General features: G+C 42.5%; 1 protein-coding gene across 1 annotated transcript in view; it reads right to left on the minus strand.

Moving 5' to 3' along the window:
• LOC100565091 (aldehyde oxidase-like) overlaps nt 1-25,621 on the minus strand; it is an 80,410-nt gene that overhangs the window by 8,422 nt on the left and 46,367 nt on the right. Inside the window, 10 exon segments of the mRNA NM_001293246.1 lie at nt 6,414-6,466; nt 8,300-8,374; nt 10,000-10,128; nt 11,336-11,431; nt 11,931-12,158; nt 12,568-12,759; nt 13,923-14,009; nt 16,279-16,366; nt 17,649-17,782; nt 20,249-20,373. Coding sequence (NP_001280175.1) covers nt 6,414-6,466; nt 8,300-8,374; nt 10,000-10,128; nt 11,336-11,431; nt 11,931-12,158; nt 12,568-12,759; nt 13,923-14,009; nt 16,279-16,366; nt 17,649-17,782; nt 20,249-20,373 — 1,207 coding nt within the window.

The raw sequence follows: 25,621 nt of genomic DNA on the forward strand, positions 1-25,621 counted from the left end.
GCAAGGGCTTGAAAGCTTGATCCGGGAAGCAAGGAACTGGAGTTACGAAGTCCACACACGATCTCTCTCCTGAAGCTGATCAATTGACTCCGCAAAGAATTTCTCGCGCCAAACCCCTATATTGGGTCTCATTTTCCCGCCAACAAACTCTTTCCCTAGAGAACGAGAAGCGAAACCCACTCTGTCCAGATGCATTACTCCTTAGAATTTCCCAAGGGAAGCAGACCTAATCAGCCAGTTGTTTGGCAGCGATTCTCAGGCTTCTCCGATTAGCTTCTCTAACTCCCCTATCTCTAGAATAAGATTCCTTCCTGGGAAACGGAGGGGAGTACTGCCCAAGGCCTGGTTTACTGAATTCTTGAGGGCAAACGTCAACATCCGGCAGGTGAAGAGACTCCGGCTCTTGTTGCACCGGCGAAAACCCCATGTTTTCATCTTCATCTGCCACAATAGTACTAGGAACAGGACTACAGGGCCCATGAGGCATCACACTATCCCCTCTCCCAAGGCCCCCCTCATTCAGGGCCCGTCCCCGAGAGTCGCGGGGCCGCGGCTTGGAAGGGTAGGCCTGATGGAAGCGGCGGACCAAATCAGGGGCGTGAACTGTGGAAGCGTCTTCCCAGGAGCATTCTTCGGGGCCAAAACCCACCCAGTCAATGAGATACTGAAGGCGGCGGCGATGGAAGCGAGAATCCAAAATGTCCTGAACTTCGAATTCCTCCTCTCCGTCCACCAAAACAGGGGTGGGGGGCGGCCGGCTCGCGTCGGGGCGTACACCATCCGCCAGAAGGAGCAGGGAACGGTGGAACACCGGATGAATGCGCATGGAGCGCGGAAGTTGGAGTTTGAAAGTCACGGGGTTAAGTTGCGCCACCACTGGGTAGGGACCAATGAAACAGGCATCTAACTTCCGGCAGGGACGGTGGGAGGGCAAAAAACGAGTGGACAGAAGAACCCGATCTCCTACCTTGATCTCGGGGCCCGGCTGGCGATGGCTGTCAGCGTGGCGTTTGTAGTCCTCCTTGGCTTGATCCAGTTGCTGGTGCAAGAGTTCTTGTACTGCTGTGAGTTCCTGCAGCCAATCCTCCGCTGCAGGGACTTCTGAGGTTTCAATGACAGAAGGAAAGAAACGTGGATGGAAACCGTAATTTGCAAAGAACGGGGTTTCTTTAGTTGAATTCTGGACACCATTGTTGTAAGCAAACTCTGATAGAGGCAATAGTGAAGCCCAATTGTCCTGTTGGTAGTTTACATAACAGCGAAGGTATTGTTCCAAAGTGGCATTGGTGCGCTCAGTTTGCCCATCCGTTTGGGGATGGTGAGTTGAAGATAAACGAGAGTCTATGCCCAATAGTTTTTGTAGTGCTTTCCAGAAACGAGAGGTGAATTGAGATCCACGGTCAGTGACCAAACTCTTGGGCAATCCATGTAGTCGAAATACATGCTGAAGGAATAAATCTGCAGTCTCTTTGGCCATGGGGAGGCCATCGCAGGGGATGAAATGGGCCAACTTGGTAAAAAGGTCCACCACTACTAGAATCGTGGTGAATCCAAGGGAGGGTGGTAGATCAGTGATAAAATCCGTGGAGATTATCTCCCATGGGCGAGAAGGAGTGGGAAGGGGATGCAGTAGCCCTGACGGCTTCTCCCTTCGTGTCTTGGAACGCTGGCATACAGGGCAGGTATTGACATACTTCTCCACATCCTTGCGGATCTTGGGCCACCAGAAATCTCGCAGGATCAAGTGCATGGTTTTAAATAGTCCAAAATGTCCTGCTGGCTTGCTGTCATGACACAGATGAAGTGCCTTTTCTCTGCCGGGGCCTGGAGGGATGTAAACATGATTCCTGTAGCATAGTAGCCCGTTCTTAAGTGAGAAAGGGAAACGTAGTCCTTGGCGAATCTGTTCTTGAGCCCAGGCATCTGTCTGTTGACTGGCTCTAATTTCTTGAGTGAAAAGGGATTCTGGGTTAGAGGGAGTTGGCTCAATTGAAGTGGATTTGATGTTTCCCACTGTGAGCGTGGCAAAGTTTTCAGGTTTCAGTAATCAAGATTCTGAGGTCTCTCTGCGTCCTGCAGCATATTCTGGTTTCCGTGACAGGGCATCTGCTTGCTTGGTCTGAGCCGGGGTCACATAATGGATCCGGAAGTCAAAACGTTCAAAGAATAAAGCCCAGCGCTGCTGCCTTTGATTTAATTTTCGTGCGGTCCTTAGATGCTCTAAATTTCGGTGATCAGTGTGAACTTCAATGGGAAATTTGGCCCCTTCTAACCAATGTCTCCAATTTTCAAAAGCTGCCTTTATGGCCAAAAGTTCTTTCTCCCAAATAGTATAATTTCTCTCTGGGGCTGTTAGTTGACGGGAGTAATAGGCACAAGGATGGAGATGTTCTCCCACTGGTTGCATGAGTACAGCCCCAATTGCCACATCGGAGGCGTCAGCCTGCACAACAAAAGGGGTTTTAGGATCAGGGTGCTGTAGAATTGGCTGGGTCGTGAATAACTGTTTTAGCTGGTGGAACCCTTTCTCTGCTTGTTCCGTCCAGCGGAAAGGCTGTTTCCCTCGGATGCAACTGGTGATTGGGTCAGACCAGCGAGCGAAGTCTGGGATGAATTTGCGGTAGTAGTTGGCAAACCCCAAGAAGCGTTGTACTTCTTTTTTGTTGGTTGGCGCCCGCCATTCCAATACTGCTGAAACTTTTGCCGGGTCCATGGAGAGCCCTAGTGGCGAGACGCGGTATCCCAGGAAGTCTACTTCTTGCAAATCAAAGGCGCATTTCTCTAACTTGGCATATAGTCCATGATCCCGCAATCGTTGTAGCACCATTCTGACGTGTTGCTCGTGTTCCGATTGTGATCTAGAAAACACCAAAAAATCGTCGAGGTATATGATCAAGAACCGATCTAGATAATCTTGGAAAATATCGTTGACAAAATGCTGGAAGGTTGCGGGGGCTCCGGATAATCCATAATTCATGACTAGGGACTCGTATAATCCGAATTTGGTCTGGAAGGCGGTTTTCCATTCGTCCCCTTCTCTTATGCGAACTAGATTGTAAGCCCCGCGAAGATCCAGTTTGGTGTAAATCTTGGCCCCTCGGAGTCGGTCCAATAGGTCTGAGATCAATGGCAATGGGTAGCGGTTCCGTTTCGTGATGTTGTTCAGTGCCCGATAGTCCACAACCAAGCGTAGGTCCCCTGACTTCTTTTTTACAAACATCACTGGGGAAGCGGCTGGGGATTGAGAGGGTCTGATGAACCCCTTGCGAAGGTTTGACTCTATAAACTCCCTGAGAGCTTCTTGCTCTGGTTCAGTCAGGGAGTAGAGATGTCCTCGCGGAATTGGGGCCCCCTCCACTAGGTCAATGGCACAGTCATAGGGTCTATGTGGGGGTAGTTTCTCGGCTTCCTTTTCATTGAAAACATCCCAAAAGTCCAAGTATTTCTTGGGCAAGGTGATGATGGGTTCTGCGTCTGTGGCATGGCAAACCTTGGCTACTAGGCAATGATTTTGGCAAAACCTTGAGGCAAACTGCAGTTCTCTGTTAGTCCAGGAGATGTTTGGGTCGTGGAGTGTCAACCATGGGATACCCAAAATCACGGGGAAATGGGGAACTTCGGTAACAAAAAAGGAGATTTCCTCCATGTGTTCTCTTATCCACATTCTGGTGGGCTCGGTCCATTGGCTTACTGGACCTGTCTTCAGGGGTCGGCCGTCTATGGCTTGCACCACCCGGGCGTTCTTGAAATCATGATATTGTAGTCCCAGAGAGTCAGCATAGTCCTTATCGATGAAGTTGTTTGTTGCCCCTGAGTCTATCATGGCATGGATCATGACGGGTCCTTTTCTCACTGACCACAGCGTGACCACCAGGAGAAATAGGACCCCCGTTTGCGGCTCTTGAGTGGAGTTTTTGACCGGGTTGGCGAGCCCATCTACGCCCGGTCGCTGGCTTCCCCCGCCGGCTTTGTTCCAGCCGCCTCGGCAGCCTCCGCCTCCGCGAAGGACGCCGCCGCCAGACGGGCGGCGGGCTTCTTTTTGGCTGGACATTCTCTGGCGAAGTGGCCCCCGTTTCCACAGTACCAACACAGATTCAAACGTTGGCGGCGGGCCTTTTCAGGAACATCTAGTCTGGGGCGCACGTTGCCCAACTGCATCGGCTCCTCCTCGCTTCCCATGGGGCTAGGGGCTGGTGGTGGGGATCTCCATACTGGACGCGGCTGGATACTGGCAGAAGTGGGGGGTTTTACTCCGGCTCTTCCACTCTGCCCCCGGAGCCACTGTTTTTTGTTGGCAAGCAGACTTCAGCCCGTAAACACTGGTTGATGAGTCTTTCCAGAGTCCCTGGGGGGTCCACCTTAGAGATTTCTTCCTGCATCTCGATGTTGAGGCCCTCGCGAAACTGTCCTCTGAGGGCTATGTCGTTCCAGCCGGTGTTCTGAGCCAACACCCGGAACTCGGCTATGTATCGGGACAACGGTCTGTCCCCTTGGAAGAGGCGTCGGAGTTTATGACCGGCCGCCTCCTCGTCGTCCTCGATCTCCCAGGTTTTCCGAAGGTGATTCAAGAATTGCTGCGCGGTGTTTAGATGCGTGGAACCCGCATCGTATAGCGCCGTCGCCCAAGTGGCCGCAGGCCCATCTAGGAGACTGAAGATCCACGCCACTTTGACATCTTCTTGGGGAAACTCGGCTTGGCGGGCTTCTAAGTACGCCTGGCACTGGCGACGGAAAACATGAACCTTGGAGGCGTCTCCAGAAAACTTGGTTGGTAGCGCTAGGGCAGGGAGACGGGCTCCGCGTTCCTTCAAGCCCCGTATTTCTCCCTCCTGCGTTCGGAGTGTGTCCCGGATCCGATTGAATTCATCTTGGGAAATGGTGTAACTGGGTGGTTGAGCTGGGACGTCCGCTCCGGTTCCTGTAGACATTCTGGCCTTAGGTTGTTTGGTGCTGTGGGTGGCGGAGTCAAACTGTCAGAACCCTGGCTGCTGGGCACCAATAACCTTACACGGAGGCCAGTCTCTATCTAATATCTTTATTAAGGAAATATATAAAAGCAATAAAAACAAGTGAAGATTATAGTTCAGAAGCAGACCTTTCAAATGAGGTCAAATATAGTCCAAAAATGTATTGTCCAATAAATGATATTAGAGTTCAAAGTTTTAATCCACTTGACCGAAACACACACCTTTGCCAAGCAATAGTGTGGGGAAATGACAGAGTCTTAGAGTCCAATGAAGCTTGACAACAAGGCTGGAAATAAACTTGGTTCTTGGCTAGGTCCGTGACTGGAGACAAGGCAAAACATGAAGCGTGGAGCAGGGTCCGTGGTTAAACCGCAAGGCAAGGCAAGGGCTTGAAAGCTTGATCCGGGAAGCAAGGAACTGGGGTTACGAAGTCCACACACGATCTCTCTCCTGAAGCTGATCAAATGACTCCACAAAGAATCTCTCGCGCCAAACCCTATATTGGGTCTCGTTTTCCCGCCAACAAACTCTTTCCCTAGAGAACGAGAAGCTAAACCCACTCTGTCCAGATGCATTACTCCTTAGAATTTCCCAAGGGAAGCAGACCTAATCAGCCAGTTGTTTGGCAGCGATTCTCAGGCTTCTCCGATTAGCTTCTCTAACTCCCCTATCTCTAGAATAAGATTCCTTCCTGGGAAACGGAGGGGAGTACTGCCCAAGGCCTGGTTTACTGAATTTTTGAGGGCAAACGTCAACATCCGGCAGGTGAAGAGACTCCGGCTCTTGTTGCACCGGCGAAAACCCCATGTTTTCATCTTCATCTGCCACAATAGTACTAGGAACAGGACTACAGGGCCCATGACGCATCACATAAATACGTTGGCAAATGCCTCTTTGTGTGCCCAAGAACTGATCTCTGGTTGAAGGTTCCCCTCAGTGTGATCAATCAAGTATGTAGCTCAGACCACAGGCAGTTACCCATCTCTGAACTATGCATATTTTGGAATGTTTCATATGTATTTTCTTTGTATTTACAATAGATTTTATTTTCAATATTTACTTTATGAATGAATAAGTTAATAAAGAAGATGGAAGCAGCATGTCAATTGTCTAAGCTGTGAAATTATCTCCAAATATACATAATACAGACTGCAGCAAGGAATACAATTTTAGCCTTCCTCTTACTCCTATATGCACAAGTCTCTGCGCTAAAGCAGTCTCACTACTACAGAGATGAAATCCAATTAATACCAACTAGAGTAGGCCCATTAAATAATTGAAAACTTGATAAGCAAACTCTTATGTAAATATCATTGATGCAATGGCTCTAGGATTAATAATTGCTTTTAGCCATCTGAGTCTTTGGTTTTTTAAAAAATCCTGAGAATTCTCATTCAGGGCATTATTTTTCCAATAGCAATTTTAAGGATAGAAAGTACCATTTACCTGAAGAAGCCAGTAGCGGAAAGACCAATACTCTGATGAAAAGCTTCTGTAATCTATGAAAGAGAAACTTTCTTAAGAGGTAAAATGAAACCTAAGTATAGTATTACAATGCATTCTTGTATTTTAGTTGTGAAATATTTTCAACACTTTATTTCAACTAGCTGTGCCTGGCCACGCGTTGCTGTGGCAAAGTGGGATAGTATGGGAAATAAGGTATTGAGGAATTGGTGGAAGTAAGTATATGTTATTTCCTAAAGCTTGTGAATATACAATATTTCTGGTTGTTCCTTTTTTTGTCTGTTGGAGGGAAGTATGAATACTGCAATTAGCCAGAATAATTAGCATGTAATGGCCTTTCCGCTTCAGAGCCTGGCTGCTTCCTCCTGGGGGAATCTTTTGTTGGGAGGTGTTAGCTGACCCTGATTGTTTCATGTCTGGAATTCCCCTGTTTTCAGAGTGTTGTTCTTTATTTGCTGTTCTGATTTTAGAGTTTAATACTTGGAACCAGACTGTATTCATTTTCATGGTTCACAGCAACACAATAATAATAATATTAATAATAGTAATAATAATTATTCTGATAATACGCTCTGCTTTTCTCCCTCCTCAGCTTCCTCCCTGGGGGAATCCTTTGTTGGGAGGTGTTAGCTGGCCCTGATTGTTTCCTGTCTGGAATTCCTGTTTTCAGAGTGTTGCTCTTTATTTACTGTTCTGATTTTAGAGATTATATTGTTCTGTTTTATTATATCATGGTAATTTTTATATATATTTATAATCTTATATTATTTGCTTTGAATTGGATTATATGAGGCCCCTTCTACACAACTGTATAAAATCCTCATTGAACTGGGTTATATGGTAATGTGGACTCAAGATAGTCCAGTTCAAAGCAGATACTGTGGATTATCTGCCTTGGCATTCTGGGTTATATAGCTGTGTGGAAGGGCCTTAAATCTGCACTGCCATATAATCCAGTTTAAATAAGATAATCTGTATTTTATAGGCAGTGTGGAAGAGGCCTAAGTGAACCCTCAGCCATTGTGGCTGAGGGGGTTGCTAGGACACGAAGTGAGCGAGGCCTAAAGAGGGCGGGGCCTACCCTTCTGACTGGCAGCCAGGGGGAGAACGGCTCTTCCTCATCCTCTATAATGTGGACTTTATTTTTCTAATTTTTTAAATTGAAAAACATAGATTGAATGACTATGTCATTTGTGGCCAAATTTGGTGTGACCTGGTTCAGTGGTTTTGTTGTTTACTCCATGGGAAAACGCACATTGCATTTTTATATATATAGATGTATTGCTTACAGCCAGTATTTTATCCTGATCACACATGTATTTGTTTTGCATTTTATCCTATTTATATCTGTTCAGTTCTTATAATTAAGGGCCCAATGGACAGGGGAAAAACAAAACCAACGCAGAAGTTACTTAAAGTTGTTTTTTTAAAAAAAAATCCTGAGAATTCCCATTCAGGGCATTATTTTTAACAAGGATGGGCAACGTCACTTAAAGTCACTTCTGATTTTAGAATAAATATTTTTAATGTTAAATAGTACAGGGAGCTGTTACCAGCTGTCTAAGAAACAAACTGGCACCCTCATGAGACTTCCAGGAGTGGCAATTTAGCCTACTTTTAAAATCAGAAATAGGATAGTCTGGGATGATGGGTGATCAAGGGTTGGAAACGTTTTGCCCATTCTTGTTGAACACACTTGCCAATGGATGACAAAAAGTGATTTCATGATGATTTCTGAAGTCACCAGGATAGCAGTATCAGTGAAGGTTAGAGTTCATGTTTCAAGAAACATAACAGAGTCATCCGGATGCATCTGCTGATAGGAACCTAATGGTATAACTTAGTCACAGACATACATTATTTATTACCCAGTCTTTCCATTTCCCTTCTGGATTTTCATCCATAATAGGCTGAAGTCGTTTCATAAGAGTTTCACAAGCATTCTGGAAAAAACCAACCATAATTCTTATTTTGTAATGAAATAATTATGAAAGCAAAACAGACTGCTAAAAATCCTTTTGCTTTAAGAAAACACACTGTACCCTACCACTCTTGGCCCAGGTGCCAGGGAGCCAAAGATAAGGAGCCTTCATGACACCAGTTTTGCTGTACCAATTAAGTAATTAATTGCTAGGTTCCAAAAGGATTGGTTTCAGCAGCATAGTGGCATACAATGTAAGCTGTAATGGCCACAGGTAATCACAAAAGAAAGTGCCAGATAAAGATAAGATGCTATGGCAGAGCAAATTCTCAGCTATTATACATTCTCTATATGAGCCGGGACCCAATTGTGTGCTTCCATTGGATCCCACTGTTACCTCCAGAAATGATATCCCTCCTCCCTCCTGCAGCCCCCTGTGTAGCCTACAAAGATATGCAGTTTCTCAATTCGCTCCTGACATGGAAAAAAAAGCCTAAAAATCTACTTCAAATAGCTGGAAATGTATCTGCAATGCGATTTCAGTGTTACAGAAGATTGCAGCAGAGGGAAAGGGGGGGGGGATCTTGAATCAAGTATTGGATACAGAAAAATACAATTTGCTGTTATTTATTTATTAAAACATATATATAACCCCTTCCCATATTATGGAATCTCAGAATAGCAGACAAGGAAACTCAATCAAATAATAATTCAGACTAAAAAGTAGTGAACAATTTGACTAGTTAAACCAGCATAGATAGCTAAAACAATAAAACCATATTCATCTGGATTTTTGGAAAAACAGGCATCAAAAGCTTTAATAAAAACATGATTTAACTTGGCACAGGAACAAGACTAATACTTGGGCACAAGGGGAAGGCAATTTCCCTTGTCCTCCTGAAATATATTGTTCCTACTAAAGGGAGACAGAAGTATTCTCCTTACAGACCTCTGCCCTTAGATGGACAGATCTGGATGAAACCGAGCTCTGATCCAACATACTAAATTCAGGCTCTGAATTTAATTAATTAACAACCATGCATCTAGCCCTAATAGACCTCCAAATTATTTAGAGCACATCTAAATACAAGAAAAAAAATTCAAAATATCCACTAGAATTTTGCAAAAAAAGAAAAAAGAAAAGAATTGGCAATTTTAAAAAGCAGCAAATACAGTAGAGTCTCACTTATCCAACATAAACGGGCCAGCAGAACGTTGGATAAGCGAATATGTTGGATAATAAGGAGAGATTAAGGAAAAGCCTATTAAACATCAAAATAGGTTATGATTTTACAAATTAAGCACCAAAACATCATGTTATACAACAAATTTGACAGAAAAAGTAGTTCATTACATATTAATGCTATGTAGTAATTACTGTATTTACGAATTTAGCACCAAAATATCACGATATATTGAAAACATTGACTACAAAAATACGCTGGATAATCCACAACGTTGGATAAGTGAGTGTGGGATAAGTGAGACTCTATTGTACACATGAAATTATTCAAAGCTTTGTCCTGAAATTGTGTCTTAAAGCCATCAAATCCAAAATAAAGACAATGTGAGGTGATTTTGCTGTCTGTGAAATGTCGCACATCATTTGGCATCAAATGACAAGACAGAAGTAGAAATATACACAACCTTCACTGCCATCCCATTAATATCAGTACCGATAGAGGCTGCTGTCGGTCTTGTATTAGGCACAGTCACTGTACTTGTTTCACTGATATAAATATAAGACATTGGTATCTTTAATTCACGACTGGCGATCTGTTCGGAACACAATAGTCAGTAAATCATTTTCTTAATATATTGTCATTTTTATTGTTTATTTGTTTCATGGCAGATAATCTAGAGAGATAATCATCTGTTCAGTAATTATTTCCATGCCCCCTTCCAGCTAGGAAGCCTATGCACATGCCGTATTGGAGCATATGTATTTGATACAATGCAAACTCAGCAAAGGTTTGACCATTAAAAATATTCACAATTAGACAACAAGCAATGCCGATGCAGTCCTCAGAGTAAGCTATACTGAAAATGACTGCATTTATAAAATGTGTCCAAAATGTGTTCCTTACCTTGTTGAAACAATATCATTAGCAAATAAATTTTAAAAAATTCATTTCTGTTCAAATCACTTCTTTCTCAAAAATAATTAATGTAACAATGCTGAGCCACATTTTATCATTTGAGAAATAGTGGAAGACAGCCTGGCGGTTGTGCACTCCTAATTTCCCTCTCTGCCTCTAGCATGACCACAAAGAGCTAATGGAAGGTTTTCCTACTGCTTCAGATTGTGCAATGTTTAAAGGACGGTTAGGCAACTGCAATTCAAACAGGAGCCACTTTTCTGTTCCAGGACTCTTTGGCAACTCCAAAGACTTAGGGACAATATAAGTGGCTCTAACTCCTCTTCTAGATTTGAAAAAAAAAAATCTAGACTTGCTTATGCAAGGCCTTTGTACAAAGCCAGAATCCCAGAAACATTAGGGAGATAGGGTAGAATACAAATACAGTATTATCATCATCGTCATCATCATTATCATCATCATCATCATCATCATCATTTGCCTGGCCAATGACAAAATGCAGCTGGGTGGGCAACCTAGAATTGGCTGGATGATGGGCTGCAGAGGAAAAACTCATTAGGCCCTGAATATCTAGCTAGCCTTTATTTCTCATTCACTATGCATGAACAAATATACCAAAATTTAAAAAAAATCTGAAAAGCTGGACTCAGCCTATGTATACATCTATTTATAAACCTACTATTACATGGTTTTACTGTTTTACATGATTTTACTGTATGTATGGGTAAGGGTGTACGTTTTGTATGTTTTACATGTTCTGATATGGTCAAAACTGACTAATCAATAAAGAGTTGTTGTTGTTATAAACCTACTATTAAAATCACAGCTCCTCTGACATTGAATAAATTTTGGCATGCCCAAGAATGTATGAGAGTGTATATTACCTGCATAATTTTGGTGTGAATCCCTTGTCCTAATTCAACACCACCATGAGTCACCAATACATGCCCATCTAAGTAGATATGAACAAGGGCTGCAGCCTGTTAATGTTAGAATAAGAAACTAGTTAGGTATGTGTGTGTATACAAACAGACACAGATATAGATAGATAGATAGATAGATAGATAGATAGATAGATAGATAAATGCAAAACCTTATGACATTGTGAAAGAAGTTACCACATGTACATGAAAACTTGTGTTTTTTGTGAAAGTGTTGTATAAGTAGTCATTATATTTTAGTAGTGCACTTCAAACCTCAAAGTCATTATTCTCATTTAAAAGGTTTCAAAGTATAGCATGAAAGTTTCTTCATGGTCTCTTACACAGAAACAAATGAGAGAAACATTGTACGCCAATCATTATTCTCAAGAGATCATCTGTAATATTTCTGTGCAAAAACTACCTTCTGGATATCATGTCCTTTATTCTAAAATATTTTTGGCTTGAAAATATTATGTATTTTAATAACTGATATGGAAACCAGATACCTAAATATATAATAATAACAATATCAAAATACCCTATTTTCAAAACCAACCTGATTAAGAAACTTCGGCTCAAATCCTATTGAATATTTCAATGGAATAATGGCAATCCCTTTCTTTTTCCAGTAATTATATTTATTAAATTTTTCCACATCTTCTTTCCTTTTGTAAAAACATGACTTCTTCATGCACTCATTCCAGCATCTTATCAAGTTCTTTGGGTTCACTTCTTGTTTGTAATGTGTTCTATCAAGTGTTTTGTACATGTTTTTCTCTCTGATCTGTAAGAACAATGGTATACAAAAAAGATACTTCCCTATGTCTCTAGGATTTTTCAAACTGATCTGAACAGCTTATTTGACAGCTGAAAGCTAGTTCTCCCATTGCCATTTGCAACTCTTTCATTCACTTCACACATTCTTGCACGTAAACTGCCATACATCTCAGCCACAGCAGCAATATTTCATCCAGATAACTGCAAACAGTATTGAGGTTCAGATCCAATACTCTACCAATTCACATGGCCCTAACAAGTAGATGATTCTTGCTAGCAAAATAAAAATACATTCATGGTATCAGAAATAACTTTCTACGGAAAAGAAAAATATTTGTAGTGATTCTTGCTGTAAAAACAATGATTCTATTTAGGATTTAAAAAATAAAAAACCCTAAGAATATTCTTACTGTTACCTTTTCTGGTGGTAAACCTGTTTTGGTTGCTATATCTGTTATCAGTGTCTCTGTAACAAGGGCTGACTGAGGAAAACCAAATCCTCTGAATGCTGTGTTTGATGGCAAATTTGTCCTGCAGACACATCCTTGGCATAGTAAGTTGGGGATCTTATAAGCATTATCCATTCTTAGCAATGCATTTTCCATTACCTTTAAGAAAAAATAATAGATTTAATATCCAACTTTATATGTGTATGAGAGATTGTTCTTAATCTGAATAGAGAGCAAATATACAAAGTTCCTCAGTGAAGTGTTTTTTTTATCATATGCTACCATTGGGAAGGCAGCAGGCTATGTGCACATCACTTTGTTATGATTATCAGTGACTGCAGATAATAATAATAATAATAATAATAATAATAATAATAATAATAATAATAATAATAACTACTTTATTCTTATACCCCGCCCCATCTCCCCGAAGGGACTCGGGGTGGCTTACATGGGGCCAAGCCCAGACACAACAATATAAAAGCAAAACCATAAAACAGATCAATCAACAATAAGACATCAACAACGATAAAACAGTCATAAAAGTCACATACAAGAATAAAATGTTAAAATCATGAATTGAATTCAAGCAATGGATTTCTACCCTTTGGGAAGACTACTGATGCTTGGGGTAAGATATTCACCCATATACTTTCAGAAGAGCTTGCAAGTGTCACAACTACTTTCCAGCGGGGCCTCAGCTGCTATGTTTGCAAGTCCAGTTTAGAGAGTTTTAATTGCTTTTGCTTCTTTGCTTTTTTCCATATGCTGTGAATGAATTCGGTTGGGGTTCAGCAGCACTGCTTACAAATTTAGAGGACATTGTTACCTTGCCCTCAGTGTGGAAAAATAAAATAAAATTGTATTTAAGCTTAATTTTTTCTTATTGAGTTTAACCTGGAAGTCCAATTCTAATGTCAATTTCAATGGATTGCATCATCTTCATATTGAAAATGTTGATTAAATATCCGTGATGTCAAAACTTGGTTGCTTCCACTATGTTGGCTATTGCTGTAATTGCAATTTAAATTGGCAAAAAAGGTAGGTAATGATAGGATAAATAAATTATCAAAATTTGGTTGAGATAATGCTTGCAGTACTGGGAGAACTCTAATTTTTTGCTCCTCATAGATTTAACATGGATATTTGGTTAACTAGTTCATGAGTAAACCAGAAATTTTTTTAGCCTGAAATTATTATTATTTTTTTGGGGTGGGGGGGGGAGGCTGTTGAACCCATAACCCTCCCCCTCTCCTTGACTATGGGCTTGGTCACAGCAGAACTACAGTGATTTTGTAATTAGTTTTACAAATGCAACATACCGTAACAGATTCATCTGGTGTACATCCAGCATTACTGTAGTATCTCACATCCAGAGCCACAATTGTGCCATCATTCATAAATCCAACCTATAAAAATTTTTCAGTTGCCTTGTTAGTCATTGGAGTACTAATGAAATTTGACTTTTTATAACTTAATGAAGTATGTCCACAGAAGACAATATTCATTGAATAGCATTTGTTTTTGTAGGTGTAAAGCTGACACTCAGTTCAGATACCATGACAAGTTATGAAGGTTTGACCACAATGGTCACTATACCTATTCCACATAGATGAGCCATGGTTTGAAAACAGCCAACAATACAGAATCAGCAACAAAACAGGTCACTTTTTCTAGTCCTTTGTGTGCAGTACTCCCTCCTTCCTTTATTATGACATGCAGGTTGGCAAACTGTTCTTGAGTAATTTCGTTAAACCAAAACTGATAGAAGGATCACAAAAAACAAACAAACACAGTTTGTGTTTTCTCTGCCTTTTCTGCCAGTATCCAGACGATATCTCACCCCCTAAGGAGTTGTGAAGGACTGGCACAGTTTGACTACAGTGCCCAGTTCACAGCTGCAATAACAGAGAACTACCTTGCTTTGGCAACTGTCAACACACAAACTTTCCTCTTCACTTCCTCTGATATGTCCCAGGAAGCCTTAATTTCAGCTAATCCTTTCTGGTCATCAGAATAAAAATTTAGATGGGCTAAAGTTGTTATTGAAAATTGGACCCCAAAAGGATGTACCCCAGAATCTGTGGCTCCATAGGGACTAAAAGGGAGCCTGCCTTCACCTTCAACTAGTTTCAAGCCACCATTCATTGAACTTCCTTAGAATGTTTCACAAGCACTGGTTCTCAGGGAATGACCACACATTCGTTAACATAATCTATTCACAACACCCTGAGAAGACACACAGAGTACATAGTAGGCTTTAGGAAGAACCACAGGGTTTTTCCTGGTATGATCTGGTTTATTCCTGGGAATTTTTCTTCACCTCTATTGCTAAAATGATTTCGCCATCACCCTAACCACTCTTTTGTTTACCTAACTGGTACCTATTGACTGAAGCAGAGCTATCAAAACCCATTTCAACCCATTATTTCTTGCCCCAGTGCATTTCTTTCTGTTCATATCATTCTCCTGGGCAGATCAATAGACACAAGCCTTCAAATGATCTGATGACAGTTTATTAAATTTCCCACCATGACCGGAGCCAATTAGCGACAAAGACGGATAGGGCTCCTGTACATATCAGGGAGCGGATCCTAGCCTGTATCACTTTGGACCAATAAGAAGCTGGGCATGAAAAGAAACAGTTGGCAGGAAGGATGAAGACGAAGGAGAATTCTAGGAAAGCAAGACCTGTTTGAATTGATAAACCAATTTCCTTTTTAAGAAACCACTCTTGTCATGCAACTAGTCCTCCATTCCCCCCAAAAAACATACCCGAGGAGCCTGCCGACAGCACAGACCCCTTTGCAAGGTCCTCCTGACATGCAAAAATAACACATCAGGAGGTGGGGGGGGATTTTCCTCACCCCCACCTCCTGACGCATCATTTTTGCATGTCAGGAGTATTCTGCAGAGGGGTTTGTGCTGCCATTAGGCCGCCCAGGTACGTCTTGGGGAGGAATGGGGGGCTGGGCGGGAAAAGGTGGGCATCATCTCTCTCCTCTGGGCCCCAGGAGCCCAAAGAACCAAAGTGGCTGTGCGGATTGACCTCTGGAACTGCAGAAGTAGTCCCAGGGGTCAGACCTCACAGATCCCACACCTGAAAAGATCTGGACTTTAGCTTAAGGTCTGGATTTTTCCAGGTGTTTAATTAATCCAGAGCAAACTGGAAAATCCCAGTTTCCTCTGGATTAATTCAGTTTTACCTGAGGTGTTATTTGGATGTCTCAGGTAAAACTGAGACAGGCCCCAGGATACGGGCCTGCCTCGAAGGTCCCTGAGAACACATGGTCACACTGGCTCAGCTAAAAAACCCTGCTTTGTCAGGATGTTATTTATTGCTCAAAATTTAACAGAGCTTATTGATTACAAGTAAATAAGTTACCTATAACATATTAATCAGTGTAACAGTATCATAACATAGAGACAACTTGCAGTATTTATGAATAACCTTTTCAAAACAATCTATTTGTATAGAAAGTAAGAATGATTAACCTTTCTCCCTATTTTTTCAAAGTAAAAAAGCATTTTGAGGCCCTTCCCCCAATTTTAGTCCACATGCTTAATTTTAGATAAATTTTAAAGTGTTGACCAGATTTTATTTTTTAAAAACTGATTTTTTAAAAAATAGTAACATTTTAAGAGTCAATGAATTATTGAGATGTGTACTTCACTTACTTTATACCTTCCAAAGAAAGGATGTCTTCCCCCAGTTATCAACATATCATCTCCTCGATCCAGAACACAACGAACTGCATGGCCAGTTCTAAAAAGTAGTAGTAGAAATGGAAATCAATTAGTGCAATTCTTAACTGCGATTGACTATGACCCAGTCAGATACATCACCTGAATATTTGCAAAACCAGAAGCCTTCTCACCCCTCCCCAATTGCTTGATGAGAATACACACTTCTTCTAATGTTGTTTGACTGTTGCATTTGGAAAACCGTTGCTCCAGTTCATATTACAAATAGTGAGGGAGGATGAAATTTTTGTGCCCAGTAATACCTGAAAGGTCATACATTCATTTGTCCTACATTAGAGTAAACAGGAGAGGAGGAATTGCCATTTTTATTCTTTGGGGGTACTGAAAGTAGCAAGCGCTCTCTCTTTGCCTAGAGAAAAGTTCCAAGGCTCTCTTACTGATTTTTTTTTTCTATAGAGGCCCAGTTGAAGAAACAGATATAATCTTCCATTCTTTTAGCCACATGGTTGGAAATGTTTTCCGACCAATGCATACACACAGAGTCCAGTACCTTCTCCTCACTCTTTGTAGAATAATCCCTATTGCTTGCTCGCTCTCTCATTTTTTTGTTGTTGCTTCTTATGAAAGCCATCCACAGCTTGATTAAGCTTTTGTAAAATTGGGGCTGAAATCATCAAGTGTATACACAACATCCTTTCCAGTATTCCATGATTGTAATTAGGCACTGAAATCACAGTCTCTTTACACATTAGCCTAGGGATAAGTCCCACTGAAGTCACTGGGGCTTACTTTTTAGAAGGCCTCCATTGAAGAGTACTCAGGCATTAAAAGGCTAGAAGTCATTGAAAGGTAACCATTAAAACTCTAACAGAGGAAATAATTTTCCCCTAAATAAGAAAGCCAGGAATGTATCGTGTGACTGAAAATCATGTAGATCGGGGTAGGAGAGGAAGTTTGGCCCTGGGGTCACCACACAATTCTTTACACCCCTAAACACTCTCACATTGAGGTAACCAATACAAACTGGAAGGGCATGTAAATATTATAGGCTAGAAAAGGGAGGTTTCCTGCAAATTAAAGCGAGTAGCAGCTACATTGATTTAACATGACAAAGTGATTTGAAAAAGTTGCTAAAGCATTCACAAAAATTATGTGGATTCCTCCTGAGTCGGGTTTAAATTCCCAAGCTTATCATTTAAACCAGGCATGGGCATCCAACTGCCAGAAATCCCAGCCAGCTTATCAGCTGTTAGGTATTTGTTGGAGTTGAAGTCCAAAACACCTGGAGGGCTGAAATTTGCCAATTCCTAATTTAAACCATCCTTTTTTAACAGCATACTTACTTATTTGCTGCTACTGCAGTGATAGCAGCCAGAATAGCAGGTTTGGTGACTTTACCCCCAAATCCACCACCAACCCGTTTTACATGGCATCTGATCCTGTTATATGGAATATTTAAAACAGAGGCCACAAGTTCCTGTAAAATTAAACCAAGAGATACGAAGTGATGTTACATTGATAACAGCTGTTCCTTCATTTTGGAACCTTGGCCTAATAATGATACTCTCTCCCCCTTCCCCTTTCTTTCTTTACCTGGCTCTTACATGCAAGTTTTGATGCAGCTATTGTTATAGACAGCTGTTGTCTATGTACAGCAGTCACTAGACTTTTATACAAATCATGCATATCTCTGTTGGCCTCCAGGTAGTTTTAAAGAGCCCAGAGTTGTGCATCTAGTTCTTTAATCACATATGTATCTTAGCAGGTGGCTATAAATGTTAGCTTCTACTAACATTTTGAGTTATTCCCTTTTTATAGCAAGGATTTTCAGTAAGATTTCCAAGAGGATAAAGTTACACTAGGTCAAGAAAATTATTTCAAGCTCCCTCAAAATAAAATGCAGCACTATTCTAATGCCTTTGCATTAGTGATACAGTAGAGTCTCACTTATCCAACACTCACTTATCCAACATTCTGGATTATCCAACACATTTTTGTAGTCAGTGTTTTCAATACATCGTGATATTTTGGTACTAAATTCGTAAATACAGTAATTACTACATAGCATTACTGTGTATTGAACTACTTTTTCTGTCAAATTTGTTGTATAACATAATGTTTTGGTGCTTAATTTGTAAAATCATAACCTAATTTGATGTTTAATAGGCTTTTCCTTAATCTCTCCTTATTATCCAACATATTCACTTATCCAACGTTCTGCCGGCCCGTTTACATTGGATAAGCGAGACTCTACTGTACATACCCTGTTTCCCCTAAAATAAGACAGCCCCAAAAAATAAGACCTAGTAGAGGTTTTGCTGAATTGCTAAATATAAGGCCTCCCCCGAAAGTAAGACCTAGTAAAGTTTGTGTTTGGAAGCATGCCCATCGCCTGCCAAACAGAACACCATAGCATGCAGAATTGGTAAATGTACATACCAGTTGTATATGGAAATAATGGTAGTAACAACAAATTCTTGACATAAGTCACAGTTTGTCTGGTTTGGTTATGTTGGTTTGTGATGACAACTACTGTACAGTATAGAATAAATGTTCATTTTTTTTGTTCAACAATAAATGTGAATTCTTCTTCATGGAAAAATAAAACATCCCCTAAAAATAAGACCTAGCACATCTTTGGGAGTAAAAAATAATATAAGACACTGTCTTATTTTCGGGGAAGCACGGTAGTTTAGGGTGGGCTGTCAGAAGCCTAAAAGCCTCACCTATTGTGCACGGAGTTGGTTTCAGCACTGGAGCAGCAAGTTCCCTTTTGATCACTTCTCTAGAACGTTGAACACTAAGAACTCTGAATAACACCTCATTCAGGACCTTATCACATTGGGATATATTCCATTTCTGAAACTGAACACGATTCTGAACAGGTCCTATCACATGACCTTTGCTCCCTTCCATCAGAAATCCCATGGAATCCGTCTGCAAAATGCCATACACAGGATTCTAATTGTGGTTTTTTATATACTATGATTTAATCAGTATGCATTCCATCAGCTAAAATCTTGCAAAAACGGTAGTCTGAGACTTCCAGGCTACATCACTTCACAATATTAGAATTTTTCTTAAAGTAACATAGGGAGACATTTGAACAGAAGGAGGAGCCAACCTTCTTTGGTGTGACGAATCAAAGAGCAGTATTTTCAAATCAAAAGAATCTTAATAATCAAGTATGGTGCATACTGTTTTCCTGTCTGACTACAGTATGCATCCAATCCTTTTAAAATGTGGGATGCATACTGATATAAATGCATTATATCCTAATGTGGTAATGTCCGCTGTCTCTGTCAAGATTATTGGAACTTTGGGTAGGCCATTGAGGTAAATAAAATGTGAATCCCAGAGAAAAATAAATGTGTTCATTTCAATAATATCACACAGCCTCAATGAAGCTAAAGGTAAGAGTTTGTGTACATGTGCTCTGAGCCGTCGGTAATTTCAGACTTATAAGAGCCATTGCCTTTCTTAGAGGCTGACAGAATATGAGTTTTCTAAGGGTTTCAGCCATGGATTTCCATGGCTGAGCAGGAATTCAGTCCATAGTATCAACTACACGATACTGGCTATTCTTGACTTAAACCTTTTTTCTATATTGTTTTTTCTGACACATTACAGAACCTGCAAATGCTGGTTACTAGCATGCATATGGTAGAATACAGTTGCCAAACACTGAGGTCAATTCTATATATACAAGGTATGGGCCCTTCATTCCACTGACTGATCCCTCCCCCTCTCTCCCCGCCCTTTGGTTCTTTGAACCAGCTTCTTTTGGCTTAGTTCTCATAGGAAGCAAATGGGTAAGGCTATGAGTAGGTGTGCTGCTTCATACCACAGGGGCAGGAAGGGACTTGCAGCTTCCCTCATGAAAACTATTCTGACACATTTTTACATTATTATGGTGTTATTAGCATTATACTCCCGACATTACCTGTGTAAAACTTGGATGCTGTGAGGATACATAAATATCTATTTCTTTATCCTCTCCCTTTGGAACAACAAGTACACTTTGAGTTTCCATATAGAAATGTTCCTGTCCCCCAATGTGAATTTCACCTGGTTCCAAAAAATAAATCAAATAATAAATATCTGATGAGGCTTAAAATCAAAAGAAATATATATTAAAATAAATATACATTGTCCAAAAGGAAACAGAATCATTGGAAGGCTAAGCATTTTGTTGGTATTGTTAAGCTTCTATGGCCAGGAGCTAATGGTGTGCCCAGGATTAGTGATCCTTCCTGCAACTTCTTTCTTCTCTCTTCTTCTTCTTTTTTTTAAAAAAAAGACTTTCTGGGGGCTGGAAAATTTAAGGGATACAAACTCCTAGTTCCACAGACATTGGATTCTGAATTACATGACTAGACCCAGGGTACCCTTATTGATCAGAATGTTGCACAATGTCACAGGTCTGCTCAGCACAATTCAAAACAATTCAATTGATTTTCTTTATGATATTTAAATATATTGAGCCCCAGGCAACCTTGAGGTCTGATGTAGGGCAGAATATAAATATTTGAATACATACAATAAAATAAATTCTGTATTGTAGATGTCTAGAAGAGGGATCCAATCCAACACAGACAGGGAGCATGTTATCAACAGATCTAGAGTTTCTGCTTGTCCAAGGTAGATCTGATGTTAATTAAATTTAATTTGTTTACAGATATTTATATTTTATTATTTTGCTATGAATACTATCTGTAGGAAAGCACAATCATTCAAGGAATCATGGAGGAACTGTGGCAAAGGAAAATCAACACTCATACATCCAATCAAACATTGGCTGCTCTGACACCTCACTGAATGCTATTCACATAGTATAAGAACACACCCATTAATTACACAATTGTCGTTATATTTAGTTTGGCTCTGAATTAATTATATTATATTTCATTATATTTAAACCAAGGTTTACTACATTGAATAGGTTCAGCCTGGTAAAGCAAAGACTAAGGAGGTGACATGAATGCATTCTCCAAATACCTCTAAGGATGTCACAGAGAGGAGGGGGAGGCCTGTTATCTGCTGCCCCAGAAGATAGGGAAGGTAGATTTCAATGGTTGAGAAGCCCCTTTTCAATCTTCGAGAGAGGTTTGGGAGTGCCTCCAAGACCCATTCCTGAAAGGTGTCCCAGAAGGATACCGTGGTCAACATATCGAAGACCACTGAGAAGTCCAGCAGAACCAACAGGGACACACTCCCCCTGTCCAGTTCCCGGCGTAGATCACCCACTAAGGCGACCAAGGCTGTTTTGGTACCATATCCCGGCCTAAAGCCAGACTGCGCCGGATATAGATAATTCTTGTTTCCTGGAGTTACGAGGCAACCACACATTCCAAGACCTTGCCCAAAAAGGAGAGATTGGAAATAGGCCTGAAGTTGTCGAATTGAGTGGGGTCCAGTGATGGTTTCTTCAACAGCGGTTTTATTACAGCTTGTTTTAAGCTGGCTGGAATACTGCCTTCCTGAAGGGAGGCATGCCATTAACCACCACCTTCACCCACTCTGCCAAACCCCCTCTGGCTTGCTTTACCAGCCAGGATGGGCAGGGGTCTAGGATGTATCTTGTCCACATCCTCAAGCTGCACTAATTGAAACGAATCCAATGAAACTGAACAGGTAGGTGCTTGTGTTACATCCTCAGAGACTGCTGTTAATGTGATGCCCAGATTGGAGCAGATCCAAGTGACTTTGTCCGCAAAGAACCAAGAAAATGCTTCACAGCGGGCTGTCGAATTGTCGGAGACCCCGTCGTAGGAGCTAGGGTTTAACAGACCTCTGACTACTTGAAACAGCTCTGCCGGACGGTTCTTTGCAGATGCAATATTGGCCGCAAAGAAAGATTTCTTTGCAGCATCTATTGCCGCAGCATATGCCTTTAGGTAAAGACATAGCCGTGTTTGATCAGACTTGCCACGTTTGGTACACCACATGCGCTCTAGACCCCTCTTCCTTTGCTTCATCATTGCCAGCTCCTCAGAGAACCAAGGAGCTGGTTTAGCTCTGGTACTTGAGAGGGGATGGTCCGGAGCAATTGTGTCTATAATCGTGCCAGCAAAGACAGTCTCCATCTTGTCTCTGTGCACCAGCTGAAGGCCCTTCCCACCATCTCCAACGGATGATCTGCTGCCAGAGCAAAGAGGGAGCCAGTAAAGACAGTTCCATCTTGTCTCCTTTGGATCACCTGTAGGCCCCTCCAACCATTAACATGCTATGCTAATTATATATATGTGTGTGTACATATGTATAGGTTGCTTACCTGTAACCGTATTTCTTCGAGTGGAAGTCTGTGAAATTCGCACATATGGGTTAAAACTGCGCCTGTGCAGACTTTCGGAACATTCTAGAGCTTCAAAAGAGACAATTTGGCGGAAGCCCCGCCCATCTCCCCATAGACTATATAAGCCCGAAGGCGGGGCTTCGCCTCAGTTTCCAACCGACAGAAAGCAGTCGAAAACAAGGCATGACACAGCGGGGAGGACGGGCGGGGCTGTGCGAATTTCACAGACTTCCACTCGAAGAAATACGGTTACAGGTAAGCAACCTATACTTCTTCTACGTGGAGTCTGTGAAATACGCACATATGGGTGACTAGCAAGCTACTGACCTGGTGGTGGGTCATGCCACGCAGGAAAACAGCACGGCTCTCCCAAAGGCAGCATCTTTCTTCTCCTGGACATCCATCTTGTAGTGAGCGGCGAAGGTGGACGGAGTCGACCACGTGGCCGCTTTACAGATGACATCCAAAGGTATGCCCCGAAGGAAAGCTTGAGACGTGGATAGCGCCCTTGTGGAGTGCGCAACAATCTGGTGTGGAGGTTCCTTGCCCGCCAGTTGATAGGCTAGACGAATCGTGGAGGTAATCCAGGACGCTAACCTCTGAGAGGTTACTGGGAGACCAAGCTCGTCCTTCCTGTATTTAAGGAAAAGTCTAGGCGACTTCCTGTGGGGAGCCGTCCTATGAATGTAATATAACAAGGCTCTCTTGACATCCAAAGCGTGTAAGGCATTCTCTAATGCAGAGGCTGGCTTTGGAAAAAAAGATGGTAAGACAATATCTTGACAAATGTGAAACTGTGAAACAACTTTAGGTAAAAATGTCACATCCGTCTTTGTCCTCATGGAAGCGGATGTATGGAGAGTCCGCCCGGAGGGCAGTGAGCTCACTAGCCCTTCTGGCGGACGTAATTGCCACCAAAAACGCTGTCTTCCATGACAGATGTGCTAGATCGATGGAAGCCATGGTGACAGCACCAGTTCGAGGCTCCAGGCCGGAGGGGGCATAGACATAGGCGGATGTATATTTTTGTACCCTTTTAAGAAAAGTTGCACTAAAGGGTCTTGAAAAAGGGATGGTTGGCCAACCTTCCTCCGAAACCAAGAGAGCGATGCAACGTAACATTTAATTGAAGACAGGGACATACCCCTCTCCGAGAGGTAAACAAGGAAGTCTAATACCGTTGACGTAGGGGCGGAAAGAGGATCAACCCCTAAAGGTGAAACAAAGGACTTGAAGCGGGACCACTTATAAGTGTAAGCCTTTTTAGTGGAGACCTTCTGGGCTGCATCAACTATGAGGCAGACAGCGTCAGAGAGGTGGACCGTGGTTTCAGTCTCCAAGCTGTTAGTCGGAGGGACGACACTTCGGGATGCCTGACAAGGCCGTCCTGAATTGTGAGGAGGTCGGTGCTGCATCGAAGTCGAACATAATCGCCGCTCGACGCCCTGAGCAGCGGCGCAAACCATGGTTGGCGGGGCCACCACGGGGCTATTAGGATGCAATTTGCGTTGTCTGAAATGATTTGCGAAACAACTCTGGTCAGAAGAGGAAGTGGAGGGAAGGCGTAGAGGAGGCCTGGCGTCCAAGAGAAAAGGAAGGCGTCTCCTAAGCAGCCGGGGAATGCGCGAGGGTGCATTCGAGCGCAAAAGCGGGGGCAATGAGCGTTCACCGGAGATGCGAAGAGGTCGACCTGAGGAGTCCCCCACCTCCGGGTGATGAATCTGAACTCCCTCTCGTGGAGACGCCACTCGTGAGTCTCTGACTCCGCCTTGCTGAGGGCATCCGCTAAGGTGTTCTCTTTTCCTGGCAGGTGGATTGCCAATAGGCGAATGTGCCTTCGAATGCACCACTCCCAAATCCGTATAGTGATGACTAGGACAGTTTGAGAGCGCGTACCCCCTTGTTTGTTTATATAATATTTCACCGTCATGTTGTCCGTTATGATCTGGACAACTTGCTTGTTGACCAGACGAGAAAAAGACTTCAGGGCCTTTTCCACTGCCAGCAGTTCCAATGCATTTATGTGAAGTCGCCGCTCTTGAGGTGACCATTTGCCTCGAATTGACAGATCTAACAAGTGTGCGCCCCATCCCAGAGAGGATGCGTCCGTTGTAAGCGTCAGTGCTGGGCGCGGCGAAATGAACGGCAGTCCTGTGAGGACATTGCACCGCCTTGTCCACCATGATAGGGCGGATAACACTGGCTGTGGGGGGTAAAGCATCTTGTTTTGAGACTCGTGAAGCGGGTTGAAAGATCGAAGAAACCAGCTCTGAAGTGGTCGGATCCTCAACCGAGCGAATTCTGTAACGGCTGTGGTAGAAGCCATGTGGCCTAGAATAGATTGGATGGTCCAAGCTGAGGCGTGACCTCGATCTTGCAAGTTCCTGACCAGGGATCGTAAGTTGGTGAACCGGTCCTCCGGTAGGTAGGCCCTTCGAGCTCTGGAGTCTATGATGGTACCGATGAACGTAATAGATTGGGTAGGGGTAAGGTAGGATTTTTCTAAATTGACCATAAGGCCAAGGGCCTGCAAGAGAGATAGAGTATAATGAATATCAGATTCAAGCTGTTCACGGGAGTCTGCAACTAGCAGCCAATCATCAATATACGGGAAGACAACAGCGTGCTGGCGAAGGTGAGCTGCCACTACCGCCATGCATTTAGTGAAGACCCTAGGGGCCGTAGACAAACCAAATGGCAAAACATTAAAAGAGTAAAAACAGTCGTCAACCGCGAAACTAAGGAACCTGCGGTGACTCTCTCTAACAGAAACGTGGAAATAGGCATCCTTAAGGTCCACTGTTGCTAGCCACGCCCCTTTCCTAATGAAGGGGAGAATGGAGGCGAGAGTGACCATACGGAACTTACGCGGTCTAATAAAAGAGTTAATCATCCGTAGGTCCAGGATGGGTCGAAGACCGCCTCCCCGCTTTGAAATTAAAAAGTAGCGGGAAAAGAAACAGAAGCTTGCCTGGTCTGGAGCCACCGGAGATATTGCACCCTTGTCTAGGAGAGTAGATA

Source organism: Anolis carolinensis, chromosome 1, assembly GCF_035594765.1.
Source record: "Anolis carolinensis isolate JA03-04 chromosome 1, rAnoCar3.1.pri, whole genome shotgun sequence".
Classification (NCBI taxonomy): domain Eukaryota; kingdom Metazoa; phylum Chordata; class Lepidosauria; order Squamata; family Dactyloidae; genus Anolis; species Anolis carolinensis.